Source organism: Salmo salar, unplaced genomic scaffold, assembly GCF_905237065.1.
Source record: "Salmo salar unplaced genomic scaffold, Ssal_v3.1, whole genome shotgun sequence".
Taxonomy (NCBI): Eukaryota; Metazoa; Chordata; class Actinopteri; order Salmoniformes; family Salmonidae; genus Salmo; species Salmo salar.
In genome coordinates, this window is record NW_025548188.1 from 167501 (window position 1) to 184882 (window position 17382).

At 51.4% G+C, this 17382-nt stretch overlaps 1 protein-coding gene across 4 annotated transcripts in view; it reads right to left on the minus strand.

Annotated features, from left to right (window-relative positions):
* Positions 1–17382, minus strand: part of ptpro (protein tyrosine phosphatase receptor type O) — a 143517-nt gene that overhangs the window by 52773 nt on the left and 73362 nt on the right. For all 4 annotated transcript variants that reach the window (XM_045712040.1, XM_045712039.1, XM_045712041.1 and 1 more), the window contains 3 exons: positions 6271–6464; positions 1954–2065; positions 330–493 (listed from right to left, as the gene is read on the minus strand). In XM_045712040.1, the coding sequence (XP_045567996.1) occupies positions 330–493; positions 1954–2065; positions 6271–6464 (470 nt within the window). The remainder of the gene's footprint in view (positions 1–329; positions 494–1953; positions 2066–6270; positions 6465–17382) is intronic.

Genomic DNA, 17382 nt, shown 5'->3' on the forward strand with positions numbered 1-17382 from the left:
GAGGAGGTGTGGAGGAGGTCTAGAGGTGAGGAGGTGAGGAGGTGAGGAGGTCTAGAGGTGAGGAGGTGAGGAGGTCTAGAGGTGAGGAGGTGTGGAGGTGTGGAGGTGAGGAGGTCTAGAGGTGAGGAGGTGAGGAGGTGTGGAGGAGGTCTAGAGGTGTGGAGGTGAGGAGGTGTGGGGGTGAGGAGGTCTAGAGGTGAGGAGGTGACGAGGTCTAGAGGTGAGGAGGTGAGGAGGTGTGGAGGTGAGGAGGTGAGAAGGTGTGGAGGTGAGGAGGTCCGGAGGAGAGGAGGTGAGGAGGTCCGGAGGTGAGGAGGTGAGGAACTCACGTCAGTGGAGAACGTCCTCTTGGATCCCTTCTTGCCGTGAGCTGTGACCTGCCAGTGCAGCATCCTGCTGTGGGACATGTCTATGAAGGGCTCCCCGTAGGTCCAGCGAACGTACAGCGTCCCGTGGCTGTAGTCCACTGACGAGATGTAGGGGGCCTCAGGAGCTGGAGGAGAGCAGGAGGACATGAGGATGGGGGTGGTGGCATGGGGGTGTGTGTGTGTGTGGTGTGTGGTGTGTGTGTGTGTGTGTGTGTGTGTGTGTGTGTGTGTGTGTGTGTGTGTGTGTGTGTGTGTGTGTGTGTGTGTGTGTGTGTGTGTGTGTGTGTGTGTGTGTGTGTGGTGTGTGTGTGTGTGTGTGTGTGTGTGTGTGTGTGTGTGTGTGTGTGTGTGTGTGTGTGTGTGTGTGTGTGTGTGTGTGTGTGTGTGTGTGTGTGGTGTGTGTGTGTGTGTGTGTGTGTGTGTGGTGTGGTGTGTGTGTGTGTGTGGTGTGTGTGTGTGTGTGTGTGTGTGTGTGTGTGGTGTGTGTGTGTATGTGTGGTGTGTGTGTGTGGTGTGTGGTGTGTGTGTGTGTGTGTGGTGTGTGGTGTGTGTGTGTGTGTGTGTGTGTGTGTGTGTGTGTGTGTGTGTGTGTGTGTGTGTGTGTGTGTGTGTGTGTGTGTGTGTGTGTGTGGTGTGTGTGTGTGTGTGCGGTGTGTGTGTGCGTGTGGTGTGTGTGTGTGGTGTGTGGTGTGTGTGTGTGTGTGTGTGTGTGTGTGTGTGTGTGTGTGTGTGTGTGTGTGTGTGTGTGTGTGTGTGTGTGTGTGTGTGTGTGTGTGTGTGTGTGTGTGTGTGTGTGTGTGTGTGTGTGTGTGTGTGTGTGTGTGTGGTGTGGTGTGTGTGTGTGTGTGTGTGTGTGTGTGTGTGTGTGTGTGTGTGTGTGTGGTGTGTGTGTGTGTGTGTGTGTGTGTGTGTGTGTGTGTGTGTGTGTGTGTGTGTGTGTGTGTGTGTGTGTGTGTGTGTGTGTGTGTGTGTGTGTGTGTGTGTGTGTGTGTGTGTGTGTGTGGTGTGTGTGTGTGTGTGTGTGTGTGTGTGTGTGTGTGTGTGTGTGTGTGTGTGTGTGTGTGTGTGTGTGTGTGTGTGTGTGTGTGTGTGTGTGTGGTGTGTGGTGTGTGTGTGTGTGTGTGTGTGTGTGTGTGTGTGTGTGTGGTGTGTGTGTGTGTGTGTGTGTGTGTGTGTGTGTGTGTGTGTGTGTGTGTGTGTGTGTGTGTGTGTGTGTGTGTGTGTGTGTGTGTGTGTGTGTGTGTGTGTGTGTGTGGTGTGTGTGTGTGTGTGTGTGTGTGTGTGTGTGTGTGTGTGTGTGTGTGTGTGTAGTGTGTGTGTGTGTGTGTGTGTGTGTGTGTGTGTGTGTGTGTGTGTGTGTGTGTGTGTGTGGTGTGTGTGTGTGTGTGTGGTGTGTGTGTGTGTGTGTGTGTGTGTGTGTGTGGTGTGTGTGTGTGTAGTGTGTGTGTGTGTGTGTGTGTGTGTGTGTGTGTGTGTGTGTGTGTGTGTGTGTGTGTGTGTGTGTGTGTGTGTGTGTGTGTGTGTGTGTGTGTGTGTGTGTGTGTGTGTGTGTGTGTGTGTGTGTGTGTGTGTGTGTGTGTGGTACCTGTAACAAAGCTAGCAGTAGAGCTGTCACAGCAGCTGAGAGGGGGATCGCCCCACGTCACCATGGTAACACGGAAGTTGTAGTACCAGGCCGGCAACAGATCTGTCACTCTCTGGAGGAGGAAGAGGAGGGGAGAGGGAGAGGAGGAGAGAGGGAGAGAGAGAGGGAGGTAGAGGAGAGAGGTGGATGAAGAGAGGAGAGAGGGAGAGAGAGAGGAGAGAGGGAGAGGAGGGGAGAGGAGGAGAGAGGGAGAGGAGAGAGGTGGATGAAGAGAGGAGAGGTAGTGGGAGTAAGGGAGAGGAGAAGAGGGAGAGGAGAGAGGGAGAGGAGGAGAAAGGGAGAGGAGAAGAGGGAGAGGAGGGGAGAGGTAGAGGAGAGAGGGAGAGGAGAGAGGGAGAGGAGGAGAGAGGGAGAGAGAGAGAGAGAGGAGGGGAGAGAGGAGGGGAGAGGAGGAGAGAGGTAGAGGAGAGAGGGAGAGGAGGAGAGGAGGAGAGAGGGAGAGGAGGAGAGAGGGAGAGGAGGTGTGACGGAGAGGAGGTGTGAGGGAGAGGTGGAGAAAGGGAGAGGAAGAGAGAGGGAGAGGCGGTGCGAGGGAGAGGAGGTGCGAGGGAGAGGAGGAGAAAGGGAGAGAGGGAGAGGAGGAGTGAGGGAGAGGAGGTGTGAGGGAGAGGAGGAGAAAGGGAGAGGAAGAGAGAGGGAGAGGAGGTGCGAGGGAGAGGGAGAGGAGGAGAAAGGGAGAGGAGGAGAGAGGGAGAGAGGGAGAGAGGGAGAGGAGGAGAGAGAGGGAGAGGAGGAGAGAGGGAGAGAGGGAGAGAGGGAGAGAGAGGAGGAGAGAGAGGGAGAGAGGGAGGGGAGGTGCGAGGGAGAGGAGGAGAGAGAGGAGGTGCGAGGGAGAGAGAGGGAGGTTAGTAATGCCCGACCCTCAGCAGGGTCAGTAGAAACAGGAAAACATACGGATTTCAGGGGAAAAGGAGGAGCCTGAGATGTGATTTCCACGTCTGGACGTGCTCCTCGCTGTTTCCTGTTTCCTGTTTCCTGTCCCCTGTCAAACATATAGAGGATGACTACAGATGCTGCCTGTCGTCCTTCCAGATCAAGTTCTTGCCACAAACTCCACATAACACTTTTTTTTGGTGTCAACTTTGTAGGAGATCCATTATCACTAGATAACACTAGCTAACATCTGGCTAGCAGCTATCTAGGACACATGCTAACGTGCTCTCTGAAGTGGTTTATACTAACAAGACCACAGCTAGCTAGGACACATGCTAATGTGCTCTCTGAAGTGGTTTATACTAACAAGACCACAGCTAGCTAGGACACATGCTAATGTGCTCTCTGAAGTGGTTTATACTAACAAGACCACAGCTAGCTAGGACACATGCTAACGTGCTCTCTGAAGTGGTTTATACTAACAAGACCACAGCTAGCTAGGACACATGCTAATGTACTCTCTGAATGGGTTTATACTAACAAGACCACAGCTAGCTAGGACACATGCTAATGTGCTCTCTGAAGTGGTTTATACTAACAAGACCACAGCTAGCTAGGACACATGCTAACGTGCTCTCTGAAGTGGTTTATACTAACAAGACCACAGCTAGCTAGGACACATGCTAATGTACTCTCTGAATGGGTTTATACTAACAAGACCACAGCTAGCTAGGACACATGCTAATGTGCTCTCTGAAGTGGTTTATACTAACAAGACCACAGCTAGCTAGGACACATGCTAACGTGCTCTCTGAAGTGGTTTATACTAACAAGACCACAGCTAGCTAGGACACATGCTAATGTACTCTCTGAATGGGTTTATACTAACAAGACCACAGCTAGCTAGGACACATGCTAATGTGCTCTCTGAAGTGGTTTATACTAACAAGACCACAGCTAGCTAGGACACATGCTAATGTACTTACTCTCTGAAGTGGTCTATACTAACAAGACCACAGCTAGCTAGGACACATGCTAATGTGCTCTCTGAAGTGGTTTATACTAACAAGACCACAGCTAGCTAGGACACATGCTAATGTGCTCTCTGAAGTGGTTTATACTAACAAGACCACAGCTAGCTAGGACACATGCTAATGTACTCTCTGAATGGGTTTATACTAACAAGACCACAGCTAGCTAGGACACATGCTAATGTACTTACTCTCTGAAGTGGTTTATACTAACAAGACCACAGCTAGCTAGGACACATGCTAATGTACTCTCTGAATGGGTTTATACTAACAAGACCACAGCTAGCTAGGACACATGCTAATGTGCTCTCTGAAGTGGTTTATACTAACAAGACCACAGCTAGCTAGGACACATGCTAATGTAGCTCAGTTGGTAGAGCATGGTGTTTGCAACACCAGGGTTGTGGGTTCGATTCCCACGGGGGGCAAGCAAAAAAAATGTATGAAATTGTATGAAATGTATGCATTCACTACTGTAAGTCGCTCTGGATAAGAGCGTCTGCTAAATGACTAAAATGTAAATGTAAATGTAATGTGCTCTCTGAAGTGGTTTATACTAACAAGACCACAGCTAGCTAGGACACATGCTAATGTACTCTCTGAATGGGTTTATACTAACAAGACCACAGCTAGCTAGGATACATGCTAGCGTACTCTCTGAAGTGGTTTATACTAACAAGACCACAGCTAGCTAGGACACATGCTAACGTACTCTCTGAAGTGGTCTATACTAACAAGACCACAGCTAGCTAGGACACATGCTAATGTACTCTCTGAAATGGTTTCCAGACACTCCATTTTAACTCCTCCACACTTACTGGATTGGCTCAGTTGGTAGAGCATGGTGTTTGCAACGCCAGCATGGTGTGTGCAACGCCAGGGTTGTGGGTTCGATTCCCACGGGGGGCCAGTACAATTTTTTTTTTTTTTTAAATGCATGAAATGAAAATGAAATGTTATGAAATGTATGCATTCACAACTGTAAGTCGCTCTGGATAAGAGCGTCTGCTAAATGACTAAAATGTAAATGTAAAATGTAGAAGAGAACCTCCCCCGACAGTTACTGTTTTCTCGTCGTGATCAGAACGTGAGGAATCCCTCTCAGGCGTTTCGTTTACACCTGCTACGTTAGGTTAGCAATGCTCAGAGCCTAGTGGGTCATGTGATCTAACATAAAATAGCACGACTTGTCTGCTAAAACAGGGGACAACCACAGTACCAGACCAGCAACAGATCTGTGTCTCTCTGGAGTAGGGAGAGAGGGAGAGAGGGGAGAGATCTGCTAAAACAGGGGACAACCACAGTACCAGACCAGCAACAGATCTGTGTCTCTCTGGAGTAGGGAGGGAGGGAGAGAGGGGAGAGATCTGTTAAAACAGGGGACAACCACAGTACCAGACCAGCAACAGATCTGTGTCTCTCTGGAGTAGGGAGGGAGGGAGAGAGAGATCTGCTAAAACAGGGGACAACCACAGTACCAGACCAGCAACAGATCTGTGTCTCTCTGGAGTAGGGAGGGAGGGAGAGAGAGATCTGTTAAAACAGGGGACAACCACAGTACCAGACCAGCAACAGATCTGTGTCTCTCTGGAGTAGGGAGGGAGGGAGAGAGAGAGAGATCTGTTAAAACAGGGGACAACCACAGTACCAGACCAGCAACAGATCTCTGTCTCTCTGGAGTAGGGAGGGAGGGAGAGAGGGGAGAGATCTGTTAAAACAGGGGACAACCACAGTACCAGACCAGCAACAGATCTGTGTTTCTCTGGAGTAGGGAGGGAGGGAGAGAGAGATCTGTTAAAACAGGGGACAACCACAGTACCAGACCAGCAACAGATCTGTGTCTCTCTGGAGTAGGGAGGGAGGGAGGGAGGGAGAGAGAGATCTGTTAAAACAGGGGACAACCACAGTACCAGACCAGCAACAGATCTGTGTCTCTCTGGAGTAGGGAGGGAGGGAGAGAGGGGAGAGATCTGTTAAAACAGGGGACAACCACAGTACCAGACCAGCAACAGATCTGTGTCTCTCTGGAGTAGGGAGGGAGGGAGAGAGAGGAGAGATCTGTTAAAACAGGGGACAACCACAGTACCAGACCAGCAACAGATCTGTGTCTCTCTGGAGTAGGGAGGGAGGGAGAGAGAGGAGAGATCTGTTAAAACAGGGGACAACCACAGTACCAGACCAGCAACAGATCTGTGTCTCTCTGGAGTATGGAGGGAGAGAGAGGAGAGGAGAGAAAGAGAGAGCTAGAGGAGGGGTGAACCTAGTGACCCTGCTTCAAGCAGACAGGTGATTGGCTAAAGGCCCTGCGTCAGGCAGCAGGTGATTGGCTGGGGTCAGGGGCGGGGCTAGTTACCACGGATGCGATGACTGAGGCGGTAGCAGCGATCTCGTAGTACGTGGTCCACTCGGAGGCCAGCGTGACAGGGTTGAAGAAGAACGTCTGCAGGACGTACTTCCTGAACGCCACGTGGTACGGCCTCTGCCACGACAGGATGACTGCAGTCGGGCTCAGAGAATACACCACCAGCTCCCGCACTCCCGTTGGCTCTGGGGGGACAGACAGACAAACCAGGCAGCCAATCAGAACCAACATCAGGCTACAGACAGCTGATTAAAATCCAAAAACCAAAGCAGAGGGGAGGGACTACAAGCTGATTCAGCCAATCCATGAGCACTACCCCTATGGGCCCTGGTCAACAGTAGAGCACTACCCCCTATGGGCCCTGGTCAACAGTAGAGCACTACCCCTATGGGCCCTGGTCAACAGTAGAGCACTACCCCCTATGGGCCCTGGTCAACAGTAGAGCACTACCCCCTCTATGGGCCCTGGTCAACAGTAGAGCACTACCCCCTATGGGCCCTGGTCAACAGTAGAGCACTACCCCCTATGGGCCCTGGTCAACAGTAGAGCACTACCCCTATGGGCCCTGGTCAACAGTAGAGCACTACCCCTATGGGCCCTGGTCAACAGTAGAGCACTACCCCCTATGGGCCCTGGTCAACAGTAGAGCACTACCCCCTATGGGCCCTGGTCAACAGTAGAGCACTACCCTCTATGGGCCCTGGTCAACAGTAGAGCACTACCCCTATGGGCCCTGGTCAACAGTAGAGCACTACCCCTATGGGCCCTGGTCAACAGTAGAGCACTACCCCCTATGGGCCCTGGTCAACAGTAGAGCACTACCCCCTATGGGCCCTGGTCAACAGTAGAGCACTACCCCTATGGGCCCTGGTCAACAGTAGAGCACTACCCCCTATGGGCCCTGGTCAACAGTAGAGCACTACCCCCTATGGGCCCTGGTCAACAGTAGAGCACTACCCCCTATGGGCCCTGGTCAACAGTAGAGCACTACCCCCTATGGGCCCTGGTCAACAGTAGAGCACTACCCCCTATGGGCCCTGGTCAACAGTAGAGCACTACCCCCTATGGGCCCTGGTCAACAGTAGAGCACTACCCCCAATGGGCCCTGGTCAACAGTAGAGCACTACCCCCTATGGGCCCTGGTCAACAGTAGAGCACTACCCCCTATGGGCCCTGGTCAACAGTAGAGCACTACCCCCTATGGGCCCTGGTCAACAGTAGAGCACTACCCCCTATGGGCCCTGGTCAACAGTAGAGCACTACCCCCTCTATGGGCCCTGGTCAACAGTAGAGCACTACCCCCTATGGGCCCTGGTCAACAGTAGAGCACTACCCCCTATGGGCCCTGGTCAACAGTAGAGCACTACCCCCTATGGGCCCTGGTCAACAGTAGAGCACTACCCCTATGGGCCCTGGTCAACAGTAGAGCACTACCCCTATGGGCCCTGGTCAACAGTAGAGCACTACCCCTATGGGCCCTGGTCAACAGTAGAGCACTACCCCCTATGGGCCCTGGTCAACAGTAGAGCACTACCCTCTATGGGCCCTGGTCAACAGTAGAGCACTACCTCCTATGGGCCCTGGTCAACAGTAGAGCACTACCCCAATGGGCCCTGGTCAACAGTAGAGCACTACCCCCTATGGGCCCTGGTCAACAGTAGAGCACTACCTCCTATGGGCCCTGGTCAACAGTAGAGCACTACCCCAATGGGCCCTGGTCAACAGTAGAGCACTACCCCCTATGGGCCCTGGTAAACAGTAGAGCACTACTCCCTATGGGCCCTGGTCAACAGTAGAGCACTACCTCTATGGGCCCTGGTCAACAGTAGAGCACTACCTCTATGGGCCCTGGTCAACAGTAGAGCACTACCCCCTATGGGCCCTGGTCAACAGTAGAGCACTACCCCCTATGGGCCCTGGTCAACAGTAGAGCACTACCCCTATGGGCCCTGGTCAACAGTAGAGCACTACCCCTATGGGCCCTGGTCAACAGTAGAGCACTACCCCCTATGGGCACTGGTCAACAGTAGAGCACTACCCCCTATGGGCCCTGGTCAACAGTAGAGCACTACCCCTATGGGCCCTGGTCAACAGTAGAGCACTACCCCCTATGGGCCCTGGTCAACAGTAGAGCACTACCCCCTATGGGCCCTGGACAACAGTAGAGCACTACCCCCTATGGGCCCTGGTCAACAGTAGAGCACTACCTCTATGGGCCCTGGACAACAGTAGAGCACTACCCCTATGGGCCCTGGTCAACAGTAGAGCACTACCTCTATGGGCCCTGGTCAACAGTAGAGCACTACCCCCTATGGGCCCTGGTCAACAGTAGTGCACTACCCCCTATGGGCCCTGGTCAACAGTAGAGCACTACCCCCTATGGGCCCTGGTAAACAGTAGAGCACTACCCCAATGGGCCCTGGTCAACAGTAGAGCACTACCCCCTATGGGCCCTGGTCAACAGTAGAGCACTACCCCTATGGGCCCTGGTCAACAGTAGAGCACTACCCCCTATGGGCCCTGGTCAACAGTAGAGCACTACCCCCTATGGGCCCTGGTCAACAGTAGAGCACTACATAGGGAATAGGGTGTCTGAGGGACTGAGACACCAGTCCAGGTAGTATAGTGTCTGAGGGACTGAGAGACCAGTCCAGGTAGTATAGTGTCTGAGTGTCTGAGACACCAGTCCAGGTAGTATTGTGTCTGAGACACCAGTCCAGGTAGTATAGTGTCTGAGGGACTGAAACACCAGTCCAGGTAGTATAGTGTCTGAGGGTCTGAGACACCAGTCCAGGTAGTATAGTGTCTGAGTGTCTGAGACACCAGTCCAGGTAGTATTGTGTCTGAGACACCAGTCCAGGTAGTATAGTGTCTGAGGGACTGAAACACCAGTCCAGGTAGTATAGTGTCTGAGACACCAGTCCAGGTAGTATAGTGTCTGAGACACCAGTCCAGGTAGTATAGTGTCTGAGGGACTGAGAGACCAGTCCAGGTAGTATAGTGTCTGAGACACCAGTCCAGGTAGTATTGTGTCTGAGACACCAGTCCAGGTAGTATAGTGTCTGAGGGACTGAGAGACCAGTCCAGGTAGTATAGTGTCTGAGACACCAGTCCAGGTAGTATAGTGTCTGAGGGTCTGAGACACCAGTCCAGGTAGTATAGTGTCTGAGACACCAGTCCAGGTAGTATAGTGTCTGAGACACCAGTCCAGGTAGTATAGTGTCTGAGGGACTGAGACACCAGTCCAGGTAGTATAGTGTCTGAGACACCAGTCCAGGTAGTATAGTGTCTGAGGGACTGAGAGACCAGTCCAGGTAGTATAGTGTCTGAGACACCAGTCCAGGTAGTATAGTGTCTGAGGAACTGAGACACCAGTCCAGGTAGTATAGTGTCTGAGACACCAGTCCAGGAAGTATAGTGTCTGAGAAACCAGTCCAGGTAGTATAGTGTCTGAGGGTCTGAGACACCAGTCCAGGTAGTATAGTGTCTGAGACACCAGTCCAGGTACTATAGTGTCTGAGGGACTGAGACACCAGTCCAGGTAGTATAGTGTCTGAGGGACTGAGAGACCAGTCCAGGTAGTATAGTGTCTGAGACACCAGTCCAGGTAGTATAGTGTCTGAGGGTCTGAGACACCAGTCCAGGTAGTATAGTGTCTGAGACACCAGTCCAGGTAGTATAGTGTCTGAGGGACTGAGACACCAGTCCAGGTAGTATAGTGTCTGAGGGACTGAGAGACCAGTCCAGGTAGTATAGTGTCTGAGACACCAGTCCAGGTAGTATAGTGTCTGAGACACCTGTCCAGGTAGGATAGTGTCTGAGGGACTGACACACCAGTCCAGGTAGTATAGTGTCTGAGACACCAGTCCAGGTAGTATAGTGTCTGAGGGTCTGAGACACCAGTCCAGGTAGTATAGTGTCTGAGACACCAGTCCAGGTAGTATAGTGTCTGAGGGTCTGAGACACCAGTCCAGGTAGTATAGTGTCTGAGACACCAGTCCAGGTAGTATAGTGTCTGAGACACCAGTCCAGGTAGTATAGTGTCTGAGACACCAGTCCAGGTAGTATAGTGTCTGAGGGACTGAGACACCAGTCCAGGTAGTATAGTGTCTGAGGGTCTGAGAGACCAGTCCAGGTAGTATAGTGTCTGAGACACCAGTCCAGGTAGTATAGTATCTGAGGGACTGAGACACCAGTCCAGGTAGTATAGTGTCTGAGACACCAGTCCAGGTAGTATAGTGTCTGAGGGACTGAGAGACCAGTCCAGGTAGTATAGTGTCTGAGACACCAGTCCAGGTAGTATAGTGTCTGAGACACCAGTCCAGGTAGTATAGTGTCTGAGGGACTGAGAGACCAGTCCAGGTAGTATAGTGTCTGAGGGACTGAGACACCAGTCCAGGTCGTATAGTGTCTGAGACACCAGTCCAGGTAGTATAGTGTCTGAGACACCAGTCCAGGTAGTATAGTGTCTGAGGGTCTGAGACACCAGTCCAGGTAGTATAGTGTCTGAGACACCAGTCCAGGTAGTATAGTGTCTGAGGGACTGACACACCAGTCCAGGTAGTATAGTGTCTGAGACACCAGTCCAGGTAGTATAGTGTCTGAGGGACTGAGACACCAGTCCAGGTAGTATAGTGTCTGAGACACCAGTCCAGGTAGTATAGTGTCTGAGGGACTGACACACCAGTCCAGGTAGTATAGTGTCTGAGACACCAGTCCAGGTAGTATAGTGTCTGAGACACCTGTCCAGGTAGGATAGTGTCTGAGGGACTGACACACCAGTCCAGGTAGTATAGTGTCTGAGACACCAGTCCAGGTAGTATAGTGTCTGAGACACCAGTCCAGGTAGGATAGTGTCTGAGGGACTGAGAGACCAGTCCAGGTAGTATAGTGTCTGAGGGACTGAGACACCAGTCCAGGTAGTATAGTGTCTGAGACACCAGTCCAGGTAGTATAGTGTCTGAGGGACTGAGAGACCAGTCCAGGTAGTATAGTGTCTGAGGGACTGAGACACCAGTCCAGGTAGTATAGTGTCTGAGACACCAGTCCAGGTAGTATAGTGTCTGAGGGACTGAGAGACCAGTCCAGGTAGTATAGTGTCTGAGGGACTGAGACACCAGTCCAGGTAGTATAGTGTCTGAGACACCAGTCCAGGTAGTATAGTGTCTGAGGGACTGAGACACCAGTCCAGGTAGTATAGTGTCTGAGACACCAGTCCAGGTAGTATAGTGTCTGAGGGTCTGAGACACCAGTCCAGGTAGTATAGTGTCTGAGACACCAGTCCAGGTAGTATAGTGTCTGAGACACCAGTCCAGGTAGTATAGTGTCTGAGGGACTGCGAGACCAGTCCAGGTAGTATAGTGTCTGAGACACCAGTCCAGGTAGTATAGTGTCTGAGGGTCTGAGACACCAGTCCAGGTAGTATAGTGTCTGAGGGTCTGAGAGACCAGTCCAGGTAGTATAGTGTCTGAGACACCAGTCCAGGTAGTATAGTGTCTGAGGGACTGAGAGACCAGTCCAGGTAGTATAGTGTCTGAGGGTCTGAGACACCAGTCCAGGTAGTATAGTGTCTGAGGGTCTGAGAGACCAGTCCAGGTAGTATAGTGTCTGAGACACCAGTCCAGGTAGTATAGTGTCTGAGACACCAGTCCAGGTAGTATAGTGTCTGAGGGACTGAGAGACCAGTCCAGGTAGTATAGTGTCTGAGGGACTGAGACACCAGTCCAGGTAGTATAGTGTCTGAGACACCAGTCCAGGTAGTATAGTGTCTGAGGGTCTGAGACACCAGTCCAGGTAGTATAGTGTCTGAGGGACTGAGACACCAGTCCAGGTAGTATAGTGTCTGAGACACCAGTCCAGGTAGTATAGTGTCTGAGGGTCTGAGACACCAGTCCAGGTAGTATAGTGTCTGAGGGACTGACACACCAGTCCAGGTAGTATAGTGTCTGAGACACCAGTCCAGGTAGTATAGTGTCTGAGACACCAGTCCAGGTAGTATAGTGTCTGAGGGACTGAGACACAAGTCCAGGTAGTATAGTGTCTGAGACACCAGTCCAGGTAGGATAGTGTCTGAGACACCAGTCCAGGTAGGATAGTGTCTGAGGGACTGAGACACCAGTCCAGGTAGTATAGTGTCTGAGGGTCTGAGACACCAGTCCAGGTAGTATAGTGTCTGAGACACCAGTCCAGGTAGGATAGTGTCTGAGGGACTGAGACACCAGTCCAGGTAGTATAGTGTCTGAGACACCAGTCCAGGTAGTATAGTGTCTGAGGGACTGAGACACCAGTCCAGGTAGTATAGTGTCTGAGACACCAGTCCAGGTAGTATAGTGTCTGAGACACCAGTCCAGGTAGTATAGTGTCTGAGACACCAGTCCAGGTAGTATAGTGTCTGAGACACCAGTCCAGGTAGTATAGTGTCTGAGACACCAGTCCAGGTAGTATAGTGTCTGAGGGACTGAGAGACCAGTCCAGGTAGTATAGTGTCTGAGGGACTGAGAGACCAGTCCAGGTAGTATAGTGTCTGAGACACCAGTCCAGGTAGTATAGTGTCTGAGGGACTGAGAGACCAGTCCAGGTAGTATAGTGTCTGAGGGACTGAGAGACCAGTCCAGGTAGTATAGTGTCTGAGGGTCTGAGAGACCAGTCCAGGTAGTATAGTGTCTGAGACACCAGTCCAGGTAGTATAGTGTCTGAGGGACTGAGACACCAGTCCAGGTAGTATAGTGTCTGAGACACCAGTCCAGGTAGTATAGTGTCTGAGGGACTGAGACACCAGTCCAGGTAGTATAGTGTCTGAGGGACTGAGAGACCAGTCCAGGTAGTATAGTGTCTGAGGGACTGAGAGACCAGTCCAGGTAGTATAGTGTCTGAGGGACTGAGAGACCAGTCCAGGTAGTATAGTGTCTGAGGGTCTGAGACACCAGTCCAGGTAGTATAGTGTCTGAGACACCAGTCCAGGTAGTATAGTGTCTGAGGGACTGAGAGACCAGTCCAGGTAGTATAGTGTCTGAGACACCAGTCCAGGTAGTATAGTGTCTGAGGGACTGAGAGACCAGTCCAGGTAGTATAGTGTCTGAGACACCAGTCCAGGTAGTATAGTGTCTGAGGGACTGAGAGACCAGTCCAGGTAGTATAGTGTCTGAGACACCAGTCCAGGTAGTATAGTGTCTGAGTGTCTGAGACACCAGTCCAGGTAGTATTGTGTCTGAGACACCAGTCCAGGTAGTATAGTGTCTGAGGGACTGAGAGACCAGTCCAGGTAGTATAGTGTCTGAGACACCAGTCCAGGTAGTATAGTGTCTGAGGGACTGAGACACCAGTCCAGGTAGTATAGTGTCTGAGACACCAGTCCAGGTAGTATAGTGTCTGAGACACCAGTCCAGGTAGTATAGTGTCTGAGGGTCTGAGACACCAGTCCAGGTAGTATAGTGTCTGAGACACCAGTCCAGGTAGTATAGTGTCTGAGGGACTGAGACACCAGTCCAGGTAGTATAGTGTCTGAGACACCAGTCCAGGTAGTATAGTGTCTGAGGGACTGAAACACCAGTCCAGGTAGTATAGTGTCTGAGACACCAGTCCAGGTAGTATAGTGTCTGAGGGACTGAGAGACCAGTCCAGGTAGTATAGTGTCTGAGGGACTGAGAGACCAGTCCAGGTAGTATAGTGTCTGAGACACCAGTCCAGGTAGTATAGTGTCTGAGACACCAGTCCAGGTAGTATAGTGTCTGAGACACCAGTCCAGGTAGTATAGTGTCTGAGGGACTGAGAGACCAGTCCAGGTAGTATAGTGTCTGAGACACCAGTCCAGGTAGTATAGTGTCTGAGTGTTTGAGACACCAGTCCAGGTAGTATTGTGTCTGAGACACCAGTCCAGGTAGTATAGTGTCTGAGGGACTGAGAGACCAGTCCAGGTAGTATAGTGTCTGAGACACCAGTCCAGGTAGTATAGTGTCTGAGGGACTGAGACACCAGTCCAGGTAGTATAGTGTCTGAGACACCAGTCCAGGTAGTATAGTGTCTGAGACACCAGTCCAGGTAGTATAGTGTCTGAGGGACTGAGACACCAGTCCAGGTAGTATAGTGTCTGAGACACCAGTCCAGGTAGTATAGTGTCTGAGGGTCTGAGACACCAGTCCAGGTAGTATAGTGTCTGAGGGACTGAGAGACCAGTCCAGGTAGTATAGTGTCTGAGACACCAGTCCAGGTAGTATAGTGTCTGAGGGACTGAGACACCAGTCCAGGTAGTATAGTGTCTGAGGGACTGAGAGACCAGTCCAGGTAGTATAGTGTCTGGGACACCAGTCCAGGTAGTATAGTGTCTGAGGGACTGAGAGACCAGTCCAGGTAGTATAGTGTCTGAGACACCAGTCCAGGTAGTATAGTGTCCGAGGGACTGAGAGACCAGTCCAGGTAGTATAGTGTCTGAGACACCAGTCCAGGTAGTATAGTGTCTGAGGGTCTGAGACACCAGTCCAGGTAGTATAGTGTCTGAGGGACTGAGACACCAGTCCAGGTAGTATAGTGTCTGAGACACCAGTCCAGGTAGTATAGTGTCTGAGGGACTGAGACACCAGTCCAGGTAGTATAGTGTCTGGGACACCAGTCCAGGTAGTATAGTGTCTGAGACACCAGTCCAGGTAGTATAGTGTCTGAGACACCAGTCCAGGTAGTATAGTGTCTGAGGGACTGAGACACCAGTCCAGGTAGTATAGTGTCTGGGACACCAGTCCAGGTAGTATAGTGTCTGAGACACCAGTCCAGGTAGTATAGTGTCTGAGGGACTGAGACACCAGTCCAGGTAGTATAGTGTCTGGGACACCAGTCCAGGTAGTATAGTGTCTGAGACACCAGTCCAGGTAGTATAGTGTCTGAGGGACTGAGACACCAGTCCAGGTAGTATAGTGTCTGGGACACCAGTCCAGGTAGTATAGTGTCTGAGACACCAGTCCAGGTAGTATAGTGTCTGAGGGACTGAGAGACCAGTCCAGGTAGTATAGTGTCTGAGACACCAGTCCAGGTAGTATAGTGTCTGAGGGACTGAGACACCAGTCCAGGTAGTATAGTGTCTGAGGGACTGAGACACCAGTCCAGGTAGTATAGTGTCTGAGACACCAGTCCAGGTAGTATAGTGTCTGAGGGACTGAGACACCAGTCCAGGTAGTATAGTGTCTGAGGGACTGAGAGACCAGTCCAGGTAGTATAGTGTCTGAGACACCAGTCCAGGTAGTATAGTGTCTGAGACACCAGTCCAGGTAGTATAGTGTCTGAGGGACTGAGACACCAGTCCAGGTAGTATAGTGTCTGAGGGTCTGAGACACCAGTCCAGGTAGTATAGTGTCTGAGACACCAGTCCAGGTAGTATAGTGTCTGAGACACCAGTCCAGGTAGTATAGTGTCTGAGGGACTGAGAGACCAGTCCAGGTAGTATAGTGTCTGAGGGTCTGAGACACCAGTCCAGGTAGTATAGTGTCTGAGACACCAGTCCAGGTAGTATAGTGTCTGAGGGACTGAGACACCAGTCCAGGTAGTATAGTGTCTGAGGGACTGAGAGACCAGTCCAGGTAGTATAGTGTCTGAGGGACTGAGACACCAGTCCAGGTAGTATAGTGTCTGAGGGACTGAGAGACCAGTCCAGGTAGTATAGTGTCTGAGACACCAGTCCAGGTAGTATATTGTCTGAGGGACTGAGACACCAGTCCAGGTAGTATAGTGTCTGAGACACCAGTCCAGGTAGTATAGTGTCTGAGACACCAGTCCAGGTAGTATAGTGTCTGAGGGACTGACACACCAGTCCAGGTAGTATAGTGTCTGAGACACCAGTCCAGGAAGTATAGTGTCTGAGGGTCTGAGACACCAGTCCAGGTAGTATAGTGTCTGAGACACCAGTCCAGGTAGTATAGTGTCTGAGACACCAGTCCAGGTAGTATAGTGTCTGAGGGACTGAGACACCAGTCCAGGTAGTATAGTATCTGAGGGACTGAGACACCAGTCCAGGTAGTATAGTGTCTGAGACACCAGTCCAGGTAGTACAGTGTCTGAGGGACTGAGAGTCCAGTCCAGGTAGTATAGTGTCTGAGACACCAGTCCAGGTAGTATAGTGTCTGAGACACCAGTCCAGGTAGTATAGTGTCTGAGGGACTGAGAGACCAGTCCAGGTAGTATAGTGTCTGAGGGTCTGAGACACCAGTCCAGGTAGTATAGTGTCTGAGACACCAGTCCAGGTAGTATAGTGTCTGAGGGACTGACACACCAGTCCAGGTAGTATAGTGTCTGAGGGTCTGAGACACCAGTCCAGGTAGTATAGTGTCTGAGACACCAGTCCAGGTAGTATAGTGTCTGAGACACCAGTCCAGGTAGTATAGTGTCTGAGACACCAGTCCAGGTAGTATAGTGTCTGAGGGACTGAGACACCAGTCCAGGTAGTATAGTATCTGAGGGACTGAGACACCAGTCCAGGTAGTATAGTGTCTGAGACACCAGTCCAGGTAGGATAGTGTCTGAGGGACTGAGAGACCAGTCCAGGTAGTATAGTGTCTGAGGGACTGAGAGACCAGTCCAGGTAGTATAGTGTCTGAGACACCAGTCCAGGTAGTATAGTGTCTGAGGGACTGAGACACCAGTCCAGGTAGTATAGTGTCTGAGGGACTGAGAGACCAGTCCAGGTAGTATAGTGTCTGAGGGACTGAGACACCAGTCCAGGTAGTATAGTGTCTGAGACACCAGTCCAGGTAGTATAGTGTCTGAGGGACTGAGAGACCAGTCCAGGTAGTATAGTGTCTGAGGGACTGAGACACCAGTCCAGGTAGTGAGTGTCTGAGACACCAGTCCAGGTAGTATAGTGTCTGAGGGACTGAGACACCAGTCCAGGTAGTATAGTGTCTGAGACACCAGTCCAGGTAGTATAGTGTCTGAGGGTCTGAGACACCAGTCCAGGTAGTATAGTGTCTGAGACACCAGTCCAGGTAGTATAGTGTCTGAGACACCAGTCCAGGTAGTATAGTGTCTGAGACACCAGTCCAGGTAGTATAGTGTCTGAGACACCAGTCCAGGTAGTATAGTGTCTGAGGGACTGAGACACCAGTCCAGGTAGTATAGTGTCTG